Below are 15054 nucleotides of genomic sequence, written 5' to 3'. Positions count from 1 at the left end.
TCCCGGCGGGGCGCGGGGGCGCGGCCGGCAGGCGGGGGGCGCGGCCTCGCGCGGGGCGCGGGCCAATGGGGCGGCGCGGCGGGCGGCGCGCGGGAGATTTGAATCGCGGCGGCAGCGGCAGGCGGCGGCAGCGCGGGGCCGCCATGGGCGCCTCCGGCAGCGCCCCCGCCACCCCCGCGCCGCCCCGCGGCCGGCGCCCGGAGCACGTCCGCGACCCGCGCTCCCCCAGCGCCGGCATCCTGCGCACCCCCATCGAGGTACGGCCCCGCTCCCCTCCTCCCCGGGCCGCCCCGCGCTGCCGGCCCCGCCTCAGCGCCCGCTGCCCCCCCACCCCCCACCCCGCAGGTGCTGAGCTCTCCCCCCGCCGGCGGCAGCCCCCAGCCCGGCCCCGCAGCGGAGGCGGCCGGCCCGGCCGCGGACCCCCGCTCGCCGACGCCCGGCATCTCCCGCACGCCCATGAAGGACGCGCTGAGCGGTGAGTGCGGCCGCACGCCGCGGGGCAGCGCCCCCAGCACCGGGGGCGCCCCGGCGGGGCTCTGACCGCCGCCTCCCCCCGCGCAGACAGCGTGGAGCGCCTGGTGAAGCAGCTCAGCGAGGCCTTCGGCGTCCAGACCGAGCCGCCGGCAGCCGCCCGGCCCCGCCGGGAGCCGGCAGCAGCCCCCGGGAGAGAGGCGGAGCGGCCCCCGTCGCCCGGAGGATGCTGCGAGGCCACCCCGCGGGCCCCACGCCACGCAGGGACGGCTCCGGCCGCGGGTAAGTGCGGGGCGGGCGGTGCCGGTGTCCCCCGGGCTGCGGGAGGGACCGGCCGCTGCTCGCGGAGGAGCGGGGCTGGTGGTGTGAGTGGGTCAGGGCCCTGCGCATCTCCTGCCCTGCAGCACGCACAGGGCTGGTTTCCTTACAGACGCTTGGCCTTTGTCCCTGCCTTCCAGCTTAGCAGCCTCCAGCCTCCTCGAGCAGCCTGTCCTTACCGCTCTCTAACTGGTAGGCCGGAGGCTCCTCTGGGAATTGTTCTCTTACCTAGCTGGCTTCTGTCGGGAATCGAAAAGTTACACCCTTAGTCTGCAGTCAAAATTAAAATGTAAATGTACAGGAGTGTTCTTCCCCTGTCTGAGGCAGGCTTGCAGTTTTGGAGATCTATTCAAGGGGACCTTGCAGATTCTCCTTGGGGATTTGCTGGGGATAGAAGATGGGAAACGCATCCAAGTGTTATGACTGTCTCTTTAACATAGACCATGCTTCAGAAAACTGCTGAGCATCTCATATGAGCAACGTCTGAGAGTGTTGGGGCTCTTCTGTGCAGAGCAGGGAATGCTCAGGGATCTTAATTGATATGTGAAGGGAGGGTGTAAAGAGGATGAAGCCAGGCTCTTTTTGCTGGTGCTCAGTGCAAGGATAAGAGGCAATGGGCGCAGACTGAAACACAAGAGGTTGTCACTGGAACAGGTTACCTGGTGAGATTGTGGAGTCTCCCTCCTTTGAGATCTTCAAAAGCTGCCTGGACATGGTCCTGGGCAACCTGCTCTAGGTGGTAATGCTTGAGCAGGAGGGTTGGACCAGATAGTCATTAAGGCTGGAAAAGACCTTCAGGATCATCTGGCCCAGCCATCCCCCGAGCATCAATATCACCCACTAAACCACGTCCCTCAGTGCCAGGTCCAACCTTTCCTTGAACACCCCCAGAGATGGTGACTACCGCTTCCCTGGGCAACCTGTTTCAATGCTGGATTACTTTCTGAGAAGAAATGTCTCCTAATGTCATCTCCGGATGACCTCCAGAGATCCGTCAGCCTTTATCTCATTTTGATCTTTTTACTTCTTGGATAACATTCTTTGTGGTAGCAAGCAGACTAGATTGTATATGTCAGGAGGCACTTAAAATCCAGGACCCAATAGCTTTGTTGTGACATGCAGACTTGTTTCCTTCCTTCGCTAGGAAGCAAGTATGTAAGACGTAAGGCCGGCAACAAAATCATGGTAACATCTGGAGGAAATGGCCGATCTCCCTTCAGTGTCCTACAAGATGATAATTCCCCCAGTGCTTCTGCCCCTCACCAGGTAAAGCCAATGCCTCGTACTGTGGGAGGGAGAATGGGCTGAAATAATTCCTTAAATGTCTGTATGGCTCTAGGCTGGAGCTGTGGCCTCCTGTGCCCATAGAAACTTGTGACTTTCCGAGTATTTTTCTGTGGGGCAATCTTGTCCCTAGATCCCTTCAGAAACTTGTTCATGTCTGGATCTTCTACTTTACCACAGTATTACCCCTTTCAGTGCACCCTTTATTTTCTTATGCTCTAGAAAAAAGTCCATCACTCTCAAATACTGGAGTGACTGGCATTGTCAGACTAAGCTGAATGTCCTGAAAATGGATTATATGTTTTACTGAGAATTTATTAACCTTCCATTGTGTTTCACATTGTTTACTTTCTCCCTTCTCTAGGTTAAGAGGCATGTGTTGGGAGAGAACCTTGGGGAGAAGGAAACAGTGGCAGCAGATCTGAGCAGGAACCTCAAAGCCGGGAACTGTCCTTGGAGCGACTTGAACAAAGAGAACCAACAGTGTCCTTTTGTGGAGAACTAGAGACTTCCTTTCCCAGGATCTTGCTGTAATTTGCTTCTGTGCTTTGAGAATCTTCCTGGGTGAGGAATCCTGCAGCAGACTGGAACTCCAGACTTGTCACTTTTTACCTCTCTCGGGGGGGGGGGGAAGGGAAAGCATTCTGTTGTAGCTTGCATGTGCTATGTACAGTACAAGCTTTGGCTTTCTGTATGTTAGCTGTATTGACTGTACAGTTCTTGCCTGTAACAAATAAATTTATAAACCCTTGCTGTGACTCTGTCTTGATAGAACAGTTGGAGCACCCTGCTTTCCCAGTGCACTATCTCATCCTCGGACCAAGATTCAGGAACTGATAGTTCAGCCTTTCATTAGCTCTAATACTCAGCTTTGCCTGTCTATAACAACCATGGTAGAGCTGAAACTACTGGGAAGGGTATGGTCCATGCACTACAGAGGGGTCTGGGGAGCTATAGCTTGCAAACATCGGGACTAATTGACTGTTCTCAGCCAGAGCATAGGTGAACACCTTCCCCATGGACTTAGAGGTAGAAGAATGCCTGTGAATAAGATCCTCTCAGGAGAGGATCAGTAGGCAGTATTCACAGGAGGAGAGTTCTATTTGCAGTAGCTCATTGCTACCCTGGAAATAACATAGTCTGTGGTGCTTACGTCAGCTTTCTTTATTTGCCTGGGTTACAAAGACCTAAAACAGACTTGGAAGTAGTGGCTGATGGCTACTGGTTAGACAGGGGGGTCACCACGTAATACAGGGATGAGCCAAAAAGAGAAGGAACAGCAAGAAGCAAACAATAAATAAGAATAAATAACATTCCCTGGTTCTGGCAGGTCTGAGGGCTACCCTTTCCCCCATTTATGCATAGATAGGACTTGAGCTAAGTTTTCCCAAGGGAAAATGAGCCCAATTTATACTACCTTTTTGGTAGAGGTTGCATGATATAAATCTCCAACCCCATGTGTCTCTGGGGCTGTCTGCAGGGACATGACAACCACATGGAGAAGCTAGGTGTAGTTAAGTCAAAGACAGAGGTGTTGGATAAGGGGTCCTCAGAGGGATGGGTGTCAAGTGTGGGTAGAGGTCTCTGAAGGAAGACACGGGATCTGAACTGCATTGTAAAGTCCTGAGATGTAAAGAACAGTTGTGTTTTGCAGTCTTCAAGCCTACAAGAGGCTGGAAACTGCTGGGCTTGTTTAGAAGTGGGGAGAAGAGCCAGTGTGTGTGCTCCTGCTTCCCCACCCCCTGACCTCTCTTCCTTTCACTCTAAGAGACCCCCTACAAGTGACCTGTGTGTAGAGACAAGCGGGAGTGACAAGTAGGCGTTTCTGTTGTGCTCAGCTGGTGATGCTTTCTGCCATGGGCTGTGCTTCCGCTGCTCTTTTCCTCTCTCCTGTCATCCTCAGTTCCAGATCTTGAGGAAGCTGTCCCAGGAGCCAGTGGCAACAGCCATGCCATCCGCTGTCACCCCCAGGCAGCTCACCCTGTTGTCGTGGCCAGACAGGATTCCTGACAGGAGGGGAAGAAGAAAGATTAGCAGAAGAAATGGGGCTGGGAGAGGTGAAGGGCTTGACAGAGCTCACCACAGGCTGTGTACCTACTGCCCTGTGTATCACGTTGTCTATCCCTGCATAACATGGCTAACAATCTGTACAGGGCTAATATAAACAAGCATGCAGAAGAACATTTGTGCATGGCGTACAACTTTGGGATCTCACCAAAGAGCAATGTTCTTGGTCCAGCCAGCTGAATCCTCAGCGCTAGAGAGAGTGCTGCTACGTACTTCACCCTAGAGCTATTATCAAATAGTCCTACAAAACTGAGAAATAGCAATGCTGTTGCAGATCAAAAGGTGGGCTGTGGTATAAATTTGCAGAGGCTAGGAGCCACACCTGGAAGAAAAATGGTAATTGGGTGTATCCTTTTGCATGAGCATCACAGAATATCTATCCACAGTTGATGGACGGAAGCTCAGGTCCATGCTCAGCTTGGTGCCTGGCCACCAAGTGGCACTGTGAGCAGCTGGAACAGGCAAACAGCAGAAGCTAGGAGAAAGTGTGAAATAACGGTGCTTGAGAGTAGTTTAGCTAACAGGAATATTGATACTCATTTCCTTTCTGAAGCTATGTTTTTTAAAGGCTTGACCTGCTTAATCTTAAAGCCAACAATTCTTAAGATAGTTTGTAGTACTTACGGTGTGTTCTTTAAGCACAAGGAAGTACTGCAGATCTTTGATTAGTATAGGATGTGTCCCTTTTAGAAAAATGAGGGCCTTTTCAGGCCTTTTCCTTGCTCTGGAAGGGCTAGAAGACCTTGCAGAGAATGAAAGAAGGGCCTCCAGGAGCCACTCACCCACACGTTCTGCTTTCAGGGAGTCCCAGATGTTGCAGTTGAAGTCGTCGTATCCAGCAAGCAAGAGGCGCCCACTGCGGGAGAAGGCGACTGACGTGATTCCGCAGATGATGCTTTCGTGAGAGTAAACTATGAGCTCCTGGTCGGCCCGCAGGTCAAAGAGGCGGCAGGTGGCATCATCTGAGCCAGTGCAGATGGCTTCACCATTAGGGAAGAACTGAGGAGAGCACACCGTATTTTAATCCCTCTGTGTCTTACAGATTTCCTCAACATCTTCGCCCCTCTGCTAACCACCAGAAAGCCAGACTGGCTTGTCAGTAAGACAAGACAATGGATCTTAAAAGTTTAGTCTCCTGAAGCTGGAAGCTGATGCTTCTCCTGAGAGCGAGTAGACCCTTTCCACATTAGGAAAGCCAATGGTCAAGGGGCTAGAACTATTACAAAATGTCCCAGTGCGTGGGGAAGGATTATTGCCTTTTTAACTCCATCGGCTAGTTTGGGGCTTGGCAGGCATCCACCCATTATCCCTCAGATGGGCTCTGGCAAGTTTCAGGGCTATGAGAGCCTCCAGCTCACTGGGCTGTCTGAACCTCATGGCCCAACCTCCGCATACACGGTTCCTAGGTGTGTCTTGCCTGCAGTCCTCAGAGGGAGAAAAAAAATCTTCAGGAACAGGTGTGGCAGAAGAACATGTAAGTGGCAGGATAGCCATAGGGGGCAAGTGAGAAAAGCTGTACATTGCAGGAAGCTGGCAGACTCATTTAATGAGCAGAAAGAGATTAAACTGATACACTTCTTGTCCTGCCACCTCTTTCTAGCTCTCTGATTTGAATCCTTGGGGATGCTTGCTCCCAGGTCTCTCTGCTGTCTCACATTAAGACTTCCTCTTCAGAAGATCTCCCTGTGATGGTAAATTACCACCTCTACAAGCTGAAGCTGACTGAGACCCTCAGCTAAATTGGGTATTCCTGCTACCTCACTTGTGTCTTGTGTCAGGGCTCCTAGGTCATGCCTGAGCTGTGGTTTCCAACAGCTGTTACCAGCAAAGCTGCGTCAGCACTTGTGTTGTGCTCCACAAACGATGGTGTACTAGCTGTGTTCAGGCAGGGTTTGGAGAATGGCAGATGCTTTGGTGCCCCAGTGCCTGGGAAGAACCAGCCCCCAAACACCAGTGAACTCAGCCCCTCTGCTTCAGGTTGCATTCTGAGACCCTTCTTCCCCACATCACTGTGACAGCCTCTTTCAGCTTTGACCTGAGACACTATTTCATGCTGGCCCACCCTCCGTTTTCTTTGTTTCCCCTCCCACCATGCAGATGGCATACGTACACAGATGGCGTTGATATCAGACTCATGCCCTGAGAAGGTCTGACGGCAGGTACCCTCCCGCACGTCCCACAGTTTGGCAGTAGCATCGCAGGCCCCAGAGATGAACAGCTTGAAGTCCGGGGAGACTGCCAAGCTCATACAGTCTCCAGTGTGGCCCAGGAACACCGTCTTCTGCTGCCCTGTCTCAATGTCCCAGAGCGCACTGTGGCAGAGGAGAGAACTTCTCAGAGCCAGGACAACTCTATTAGCTGGGATGAAGAATTGTCCTACTCACAAACAAAAGGAGGGAAGTCATGGACCTGGCTACCACATGGGAAGACGGATGAAAATATACAGAAGGAAATATGTTCACAGCTGTTGCTGTTCATACTTTTACTGAAGCAGGAGTTAGACTAAGGCTGAGGGTGTGTGTGTGGTTTGACAGTATTCCCATAACTGCAACAATTGAAGGGGATGCTGAGAGGAGGTAAGAGATACCCAAAGAAAAACAGCCAAAAAAGTCTGCCACACTTGTAGGATGCATGGGACATGGTCACTGGGATCACACGCTACAGGCAGGCAAATGAATCCCTTGTAGCTTTGGTCTCTGATGGAAATGCCACGTTCCAACTCACCCTCATTCAAGAGGTTCTTCCAAAGTGGATGTTGGGTTGGGGTGAGTAAAGACTCAGAACTGCTCAGTCACAACACAGAGATACTTGAGAACCAGGAACCAAAGGATTCAGGCACTGGCTTTGCACAGGTCCCTTTTGTAAGGGATAGGATCTGAGAAAGGGACCATGTAACATAGAATCCATGCAAATTTAAAATGCTTTCTGTCCTGGGATAAACACTGTGCTTTGTGAGAGCTGGGGACATGGTCCTTGCTTCACCAGTAGACCTGCATCGTGATTTGACCTCAACAGGGAAAAGAAGCACCTGCTCTGCCAAGGGAGGAACAAGCAATCTGGCTTCCTAATTTGCTTTGTGTGGTCTCCAGGTAAAACAATTCATCCTTACATCTCATGGGAAGGAGGGTGCTGCAGAGTAAAGCAGCATCACGTGCTGAGCTCTTGGAGCCAGAGGAGCTGCACAGTGTCTGCTCCTAAGGTCACACTTCACTCTGAGGCGGAGTTTTCCCAAAATGCAGTACGCTGGGGGATCCATGTGAGTTTTCAGTGTGATTTCTCATGTCAATAAGATACACAAGATAACACTCACCACGTGGTATCTCCAGAGCTAGTCACAATATTGTTGTCATCGAGAAATCGGCAGCAGGAGAGGTAACCTGGAAAGTGGGAGCAAGCAAGTGTGAGAAACAGGACGGGGCTAAAAGGGTGAGGTTTGGAAGCAGAGGGCAGCCAGGCTGCAGGAGGCAGCACACCCACCTGTATGGGCTGAGAGCTCTCTGCTCACTTTGACATTGCCTTCACGAGTCTTGAGGTTGTAGATGGAGCACATGTTGTCAAGACCCCCGCAGGCCACAAAATTGCCCGAGGGGGCATAGGCACAGGTCATAACCCAGGAAGAACGCAAAGGGATGGCGTGAACCTGGGAGGACAAGAAAGAGTGTCTGGACTCTGGCAGCAGAGGATTTGGGAGAGCAGGGCGAGGCCACTAGCTCTGAGAGGACCCACTGCAGTTTGCTGCATCCACCCGACACCTACCTTGTTAGTTGTGTACGTGTCCCACACAATCAGTTTCCCGTCTTGTGAGGCACTGACCAGGAGTCTGTGAGAGAGGAACAAGATCACGTTAGTAAATTTTCTCTTGTCAGAGCCTTCTTTCCCAGGTGGTGCTGGGCACTCAGCAGATCAGCAACATCTCTCACTTGGAGTCCGTCGACCAGTGCATGGCATAGATCTTGGCCAGGTGCCCACGCAGGGTCCTTCGGGTCCGCATCTGAATGCGACCAACAACCTCCACACCAGCCACGATCTGAGGAGAGAGTAGGGGGAGGGAAAGAATTAATCTTGGACTGACAGGGGCTGTACTGCTCCCCACATCCCTGCCTCCTGATTCCCTCCTGGTTGGAGAGAGTCCCCCTTGGAGCGGTGCTAGCTGCCCTCATGCAGACTCACCTGCCAAACAGCCCCGAACCTTACCTGAGCAAGTGTTGTGTCTGCACAAGCTTTCCGGGCATCCTGGAGAAGAGACAACAGAGCATGAAACAGGAAAAAGCTGTATGGTAAAGGCAACAGCAAGTAAAGTTCAGAAACGTTCCCCAAAGGCTCATTTAAAGTGTGGGCTGCAAGAGGTAGGAACTGTGGTTTTGCAGGGTTTAAACTGTGCCCAGCAAAGGGGGCTCCTGGCCTGCGAGCAGGGCTCCTCAGCACCAAACAAACAATAGGTAGGTGAGTCAAAAGCTGCTCAGCACCCAGTTCCCTGTGCAACATTTTTCCATGGACCCTCCAGCCTGGCAGAACACCCGCTGTCTCCCAGACAGAGGAGGCCTGGGGATGAATTACAGTCTTTGCTCCCCTGCAGACATGATGCCCATGTCCACTTCCTTCTCACCCTTATAGTGCCTCCTTGTCTCTCCCCTCCTCTCCCCTTCTTCCCCCTATACTATGAAGATCTCCATTAGCACTTAAAGGTCTGTGCAGAACTGCAGAGAGCCCCAAGGATGTACAAGGAGAAAGCTCAGCTCCAAGTTGAGGCTGAGGAGGGGAACTTGGAGGCTTGGATATAAGGAATAGACACTGTCAGCAGTTTCATGACTGTTGCCAGCATTACCGCAATCTGCTTCTTCAGCTGCTCAGCCTCCTGCTTCATCTGTTCCATTTCCCCCATCTTTCTGAGCTAGAGGTGACTCTTCCACGTGGGACAACCTTGAATCTGGGAAGACAAATCAAAAGAGAAAGGTGTGAGGTAGAAAAGGGCATTAATATGACTGCTCAGTTATGGAAACGTAGGTGCCTCTGATAAGGCCTGAGCAACCATTTCTTGGTCGAATGATTGGATGTTGTGCTGTATCTGGTCAAAGCCCTTTGCATTTGGGAAGGTCATATGGACCTGATCAAAGGCCCATTTTCTGTTGTGTCCTGCTTACATGAACACTGGGAAACTGAAGAACTCCAGAACCTCTTGCTGAGGTTCTGCTGCACTTGCCTTCTTGTTTCTTTATTTATGACATCTCCACGTAAGGGCTTACAAAGCCGTGAATCCTCTACCTGTCCATGTCCAAGTTGTCCATATCAGCTCCAGGAGGAGGAAACTTGAGAGGAGCCCAGTGACTGTGGGACCAATTTCCTATCCTTTGTCGTAGGTAAAGCATTAACAGGCAGAGATCACCAGTTCTTTTATCCATCATGGAAATCTGGGGTCTGTTGAGGTGCTCTGTCAGTGTTCCCTTCTAGTTTACAATTAAAAAGAAAAAAAAAAAAGTGGATGCCTAGGGAAGGATCCAAGAATAACGTAGGCAGAAAGTGGTATTTCTCCTACTTTCCTAGCCCCAGATTTTCACTGTTTTCCAAAGCTAGATGCAGCATTACTGTAGGCAAGTCGTTGGGGATTTTTTCTTCTACAGTTTTGTCCAGTAACTTTTTGTGCCCTTGCTAAAGTTTAGTATCCTCAGTGATACTAAATGTTGACAGTGGTGAGTACTTCCACAGCTTAGTGGCATGCCCTGTGTTGAAGTTCCTGGTTCTAATACTCCCAAAGGACACTAGTTCCACTTGGCATTTTTTCAGTTTTTGAGTTGGAAGAACTAGCAAGTAACTGGTCTCTATTCACCCCAGTGTCATACAGTACTTTATAGATCTTTGTCATAGTCATCTTCATACATCTGTTTTGCAGACTGCAGAGCACACTTAGTCATTCCTTCCATGTAAGCTGTTGCGTCTCATCACCTCTGTTGTTCTCTAAGCCCTTTTCAGTTGTTTACAGAACACAGATGATGTGCTTGCATAGTGAAGGCAATGAACCAGAGCTGTAATTCATATTCAAGATACAGGAAGACTACATGATTATACAGCATTTCTGTTTTGTTCTCTAGTTCTTTTCTGTTAGATGTACTTAAAACTTCACCAGTGATTCTAGTCTTCACTCTTGAAGACAAATACGCTCTTTATTATTTCAATCTTTCTCCTGTGTAGGCGTGAGTGTCTAGATGTGCTCCAGGTGTTTTTAATAATTAAAACTGGCACTTTGCCCTAGGGCCAAGAAGACTCCAGCAGCACCTGCAGAATTTCTCCTTGTACTCCCTGTGAGGCACATTGTCTCTATCCCCTCTGGCCCGTTGCCTGAAGGCCTCGCTTCTTCTATGTCAGGCTGCTCCCTTTGCTGTCTCCCCCAGCTCCCCTAAAAGTATGCATTTGTCCCAGGGAGAGCCTATTTCAGATTATACCTTGCAGAGAAAGACTGTACCTGCTGCCTGCATGCCTGACTGGAGTTACAGCACTGCTGCCTCTTTCCTGCTCCCTACCCCACACTGGATGTGGCCAGCTGGCTCCAGCATGTGGTGAGGGAGCAGGAGAGGGGCCCAGGGCTGCACTGACAGAGCCTGGAGGCACATACCACAAAGACGGCCTGGGGCTGCCAGCCTCAACTACGCTGAAGGACAGGGAGAGATCAGCACCTGAGCCGCCTCCTTTCCACTGTTTTTTCCTTCTTTTGTTTCAACAGAACGGTGATGATGGGGTTCCTCTCAGAAGGGGACAAAGCTGGTCATGGATGAATAACACTGCCCCCCAAAACCCACCTGAACGCACTTCTTTGGGAAGGGTTTGGACACCTCACTCCATCTCTCAGATAACTGGCAGACTGAGGGGATACTGGAGAAGGCCTTGCAGCTTTCAGTAGGAGGCTCCACAAGATAACGTGGTGTTTGCCCCTCAGCTTCGGTGTACAAACTCCAGACGCCACGTCCAGCTCTGGTCACTGCCTTCCAGCACACCAAGTGGCAAACCTGGACTTTCAGCCACTCTGTGGACACCAGCTCTATCGTTATGGTGCAAACCTTCCCGTCTGTTTTCCCCAGGACTGATCCTACCTCCCCAGCACCATGTCTCTACAGCCCTCAGTGTTGGATGTCTTTTCTTGCTGGGCCACCTCTTCCTGCTCACTCCCTCCTTCCAGTCTTCTGGACTTCTTGTGGACTTCTGTTTCTGTTTGCCCAGACCTGCACACAGATGGGAGCCTTGTTCTCTTTCCTCCCATTCTCCTACAGTTCCTGCCCCAGCTGAAGCTGGCTGCATGCCTGTGCCCCAGCACCTGCTGGGTCCCAAGACTCTCATGCATGTCTCCTGTTTTTTTTTTTTTTTTTTTTTTTTTTAAACCAGTCTCTTTCCTTTCCATCGTGTATTTTCTCTCAACCCTGGCACTAGCACGGGCGAGCCAGCTCACAGGTACCTTCCCTGCAAAGTTTCACGACCAGATGAGGGGCTTTCTTTGCTGGCAGGAAGATCAAAGGGCAGGGGCATGATGTGAAGGACGGATAAAAAGGGCTAAATATACAGAAGGTGCAGCTTGGGGTCAGGACTCTGTCCGAACCTTTAAGTTCCTTTGAGGGAACAATCTAAATGAAGTTGGGAATTGTTCTCAGCCTCAGAAGGACAAGGAGCCACAGACAAATGATAATAATAGCTCCAGCTTTACCTGTTGTTTCCACCCATCACATCCCAATGAAATTTGTTCAGAGTGAGCTACCTAGTCCCCAGCAGAGTGCAGCTGCCTCCCAGGAGGACCACAGCAGGTGTGCAGGAGAGGAACTTGTCATGTAAATTTAGGTCAGGAAATGGGGGAACGGAGTCCAGCAGGAACAGGGAAAGTGGAATGGAGTTTGGAGCCTGGCCAAGGCATGTTACTGCCCTAATCGGGACTTTAGGGATGCATGTTGCCTGTGGACCTGCAGCTTAGCTCATGGTAGCTGCCCAGACTGTTTTTATGGGTAAAGACTACCAAATGGTGCACTCTCCGTGCTTTCTGGAAGTAATGACTCTTCAGACAGTAGTGGAAACCAAGTTGTTAGGTACCTTTGAAAAAGCAGTTTCATTTCTTTTGCTCTCCAACACGATGACGACACTGAGCTCTTTTCCCTCCTGCCTTTTCTGACAAACTTGCTGGAGGCGCCTGTTGTAGCACTTCTGTGGGCAGCCAGACCCATCCGGAGCCCTTTGGGTGCTTGCTCACAGCAGACCAAACTCCTCCACCTTCTTCCTCCTCCTGCCTTTTTCTGCCTCACCATGACTTTGCAGGGCAGCAGCTATGTCCCTTGAACAAAGTTAGAGGAGGAGCCCGTGCTGCACCCTGGGGAACTGTCCTGCTGAGCCACCTGCATCGCTTCCTCCTGGGAAGGGGGATGCAAGCAGTGGGTGGGAAGAAAGGGGAATTGAACCCCCTAATTTTCTAGCCTCTGGGTAGACTCCCCCACACTAGGGAGGGAGCGGTCTCTCTGTGGGATGCTGGGAGAGGGCTGTAAACAGAAAAGGGAAAGGTGCAGAAGGGAAGACTGAATATTAGCAGACAGCATCCCTGGGTCTCTGTGTAATCCCCTGGCTGGCCTTGCATGCTCGCCCTGGTGACCCTAGGCTCCTTGCAGAGCCGGATGCAGAGATGATCCCCTTCTCCTGTCATGGAGATCAAAGGCCAGGGTAAAATTACCCTGCTCTCTTCCTCTCTTTCTGCGGGCTGCTTCTTCATCCAGAAAAGCAGCCGACTGCAAAGAGGTGTGTGCAGGAGCCCACCGGGAGCGCAGGACTGTGTGTGGGTGTCGAGTGCCAGGTCCCTCAGGGGAGGCGCTGACCCCCTCTTCCAGTCTGGAAGATGGTGCAATTTACCTGCCAAGGGGAGAATGAGCGACCCCATCCCAGTGCAAAGCCTACCATCGCTGTAAAGATACCTCAGCATTAGCCCCAGCTTCTTCTACACCATGTTCTTCCTCCCTCATCTTCAGATGCCTGCACATGGAACCAGTCCTAGTACAAAGTCTCTAACAGCCGCCACAGCATCAGACCAAGAAACCTAGGGTCCCAAGTACCATATCCACCAAAGCAACCTCACAGATTACAAGGTGGCATCCTTACCGGGCTCTGCAGCACGAGATGGGTTTCAGTCCCCCCCCGGATGGGACTCACGGACTGCCTCCCTCGCTGAGAACAGCTCCCTGCTGGCCAGAAGCTCCTCGTCCCCTTGCAGTCCCCAGTCAGTGCTGCCCGTCCAGCCAGCGAGCCTCTGGCTCCCTCTCCGCTCCTCAGCCTCTCCCAGGACTTATCTCCCCATGGGGAGCTGGAAGGCTCTGGACGGGAGGGGCTGGGGGAGGGCTGATTCCAGGAGCAGCGTCAGGCAAATTAAATCAGACACCAGAGACTTGGGGAAATCGGATTGGGACATAATGCAAAGCAGGTGGATGGGGAGGGGTGAAAAGAGAGAGTAGCACGCTGCTCCTGAAGGGGAAGAAATCATCACAGGCAGGTTTGACTTCCTTTGTTTAGATTAGCAGCAAACTAATGAAGCAAAGATTAGCCAGAAGCATCTACGATTATAAACCACTGGGGCAGGGCTTGCTGCACCTCGTGGTCCACAGGAATTGCCTTTTTCCTGGAGACAGTGTGCCACTTGTGCCCTGTACGAGATGAGAAGAGGGGACAGTGTCACCCATGGCGGCTCTGCCAAAGGAAAACCCATGTTTTCCCTGTGGCAAAACAGCCTCTCTGGGCAGCAAGCTGAACTCTGCATGGGGAAAACAGAACTGGGCGCAGGGGCCAGGGGTGGCAAAAGATTTGGTGGTGTGCCTTTTGGCAGCCACTTTAGTGGGATGCTGCGAGGGGATTATCTTGGCCTCAATCTCTTTTAATCTCTCCCGCGGCTTTGGCCCAAGCCTGAGATAAATACCTTTTAACGGATCTCATCTGACGTCAGGAGGCCATCACTCTAATCACCCAAGCCACCTTTGGACAGAGCGAACCAGAGCCGTGGATGCTGGTCCCGCACCCCTCCAACGGGGTCTTGTCAAGCAGGTGCCATCCAGCACCCCCATATAAATCACCGTGAGGAACCTGTGAGTGCTAGGACCTTCTGCTAGGAATGGGGAATTTGAAATGCATGTATCACATTTTCTTTTTTCTGGGGTCTTGGGAAGGATATAAGGCAAAAAAGGATGCTGATGCAGGTTTCCCCAACTTGCATGCTAAGGAATGCCAGGATTCAGAATGGGGAAAGGCTTCCCTGCTCCAGTTCTGCTCCTCCAGTATTATGAAGATGGGGCTGAGCACAAGAGCTTCCACTGGGCGGGGGCCTTGAGCCGACAGCAATGAGGGGAGCACCTGCATACACACCTTACACCACCAGCCCTGACTCTCCAGTTCTTCCTTTCCAAACCATGGTTGCAGTCTCCATGCACAGCTCTCATCGAGGCCCATTTCACAACTCTGATGCTTCCCAGGAAAAGGGTCACTGCTCTTTTTGATGCCCCATATCCACCTCATTCAATTCCTGTTTGGCTACAATATAATCCCATCTCTGGACACTAATCCCCTGGGCAGTGACAGCAGATTGTCTTTATATCAGCATAGAAAATGATAAACGAAATATCTCTTCTGCTTTCAGGGACAATTTGGTGAATGGAGAAGAAAAAAAAAGAAAAGAGGCCTTGCTACAGTGAAATGTGAGTGTACAGTACTTTTTCTTAAAGGTACTTCCCTCCCTTCCCAGTGGGTTAGTCATGGCAGCAGTTAGAGCTGACTTTCTTGCCCTCCCTTATGGGAAGTATCTGACATCTGGGCAAATATTTTGTTTTCTCTCACTGAGGGCTCAATCTCCTTCCATCATTTAATTTTCACCAGCATCCCATCTACATGTGTCCCCTCATGGTGTACAGACTCGAG

The 15054-nt window shown here is 51.5% G+C and overlaps 2 protein-coding genes across 2 annotated transcripts; one reads left to right on the top strand and one right to left on the bottom strand.

Annotated features, from left to right (window-relative positions):
* Positions 1-143: 143 nt before the first annotated feature.
* Positions 144-2822, top strand: CDCA3 (cell division cycle associated 3). Its single transcript, XM_035545766.2, has 5 exons — positions 144-257; positions 346-475; positions 562-753; positions 1934-2055; positions 2438-2822. Exons 1-5 carry the CDS (start codon positions 144-146, stop codon positions 2576-2578), a joined length of 699 nt encoding a protein of 232 aa, XP_035401659.1. The 3' UTR covers positions 2579-2822.
* Positions 2823-3422: 600 nt separating this feature from the next.
* GNB3 (G protein subunit beta 3) lies at positions 3423-12297 on the bottom strand. Its single transcript, XM_035545764.2, has 10 exons — positions 12205-12297; positions 8966-9067; positions 8335-8373; positions 8061-8167; positions 7897-7960; positions 7618-7780; positions 7451-7517; positions 6251-6452; positions 4923-5139; positions 3423-4079 (listed from the first exon to the last, which is right to left on the bottom strand). Exons 2-10 carry the CDS (start codon positions 9020-9022, stop codon positions 3973-3975), a joined length of 1023 nt encoding a protein of 340 aa, XP_035401657.1. The 5' UTR covers positions 9023-9067; positions 12205-12297; the 3' UTR covers positions 3423-3972.
* Positions 12298-15054: the final 2757 nt, after the last annotated feature.

This window comes from Cygnus atratus, chromosome 1 (assembly GCF_013377495.2).
Source record: "Cygnus atratus isolate AKBS03 ecotype Queensland, Australia chromosome 1, CAtr_DNAZoo_HiC_assembly, whole genome shotgun sequence".
Classification (NCBI taxonomy): Eukaryota; Metazoa; Chordata; class Aves; order Anseriformes; family Anatidae; genus Cygnus; species Cygnus atratus.
Note: the sequence above shows the minus strand (reverse complement) of the source record. Positions and strands in the feature narration are given on the sequence as shown.

Excerpts from the sequence above, each read along its gene's own strand:
- CDCA3 (XM_035545766.2), top strand. The coding sequence starts at position 144 with ATGGGCGCCTCCGGCAGCGCCCCCGCCACCCCCGCGCCGCCCCGCGGC. Across the intron at positions 258-345 it reads TCCTGCGCACCCCCATCGAG|GTGCTGAGCTCTCCCCCCGC; the intron begins GTACGGCCCCGC and ends CCCACCCCGCAG. Across the intron at positions 2,056-2,437 it reads GTGCTTCTGCCCCTCACCAG|GTTAAGAGGCATGTGTTGGG; the intron begins GTAAAGCCAATG and ends TCCCTTCTCTAG.
- GNB3 (XM_035545764.2), bottom strand. The coding sequence starts at position 9,022 with ATGGGGGAAATGGAACAGATGAAGCAGGAGGCTGAGCAGCTGAAGAAG. Across the intron at positions 8,374-8,965 it reads AGCTGAAGAAGCAGATTGCG|GATGCCCGGAAAGCTTGTGC; the intron begins GTAATGCTGGCA and ends TCTCTTCTCCAG. Across the intron at positions 7,961-8,060 it reads CACTGGTCGACGGACTCCAA|ACTCCTGGTCAGTGCCTCAC; the intron begins GTGAGAGATGTT and ends CCTCTCTCACAG.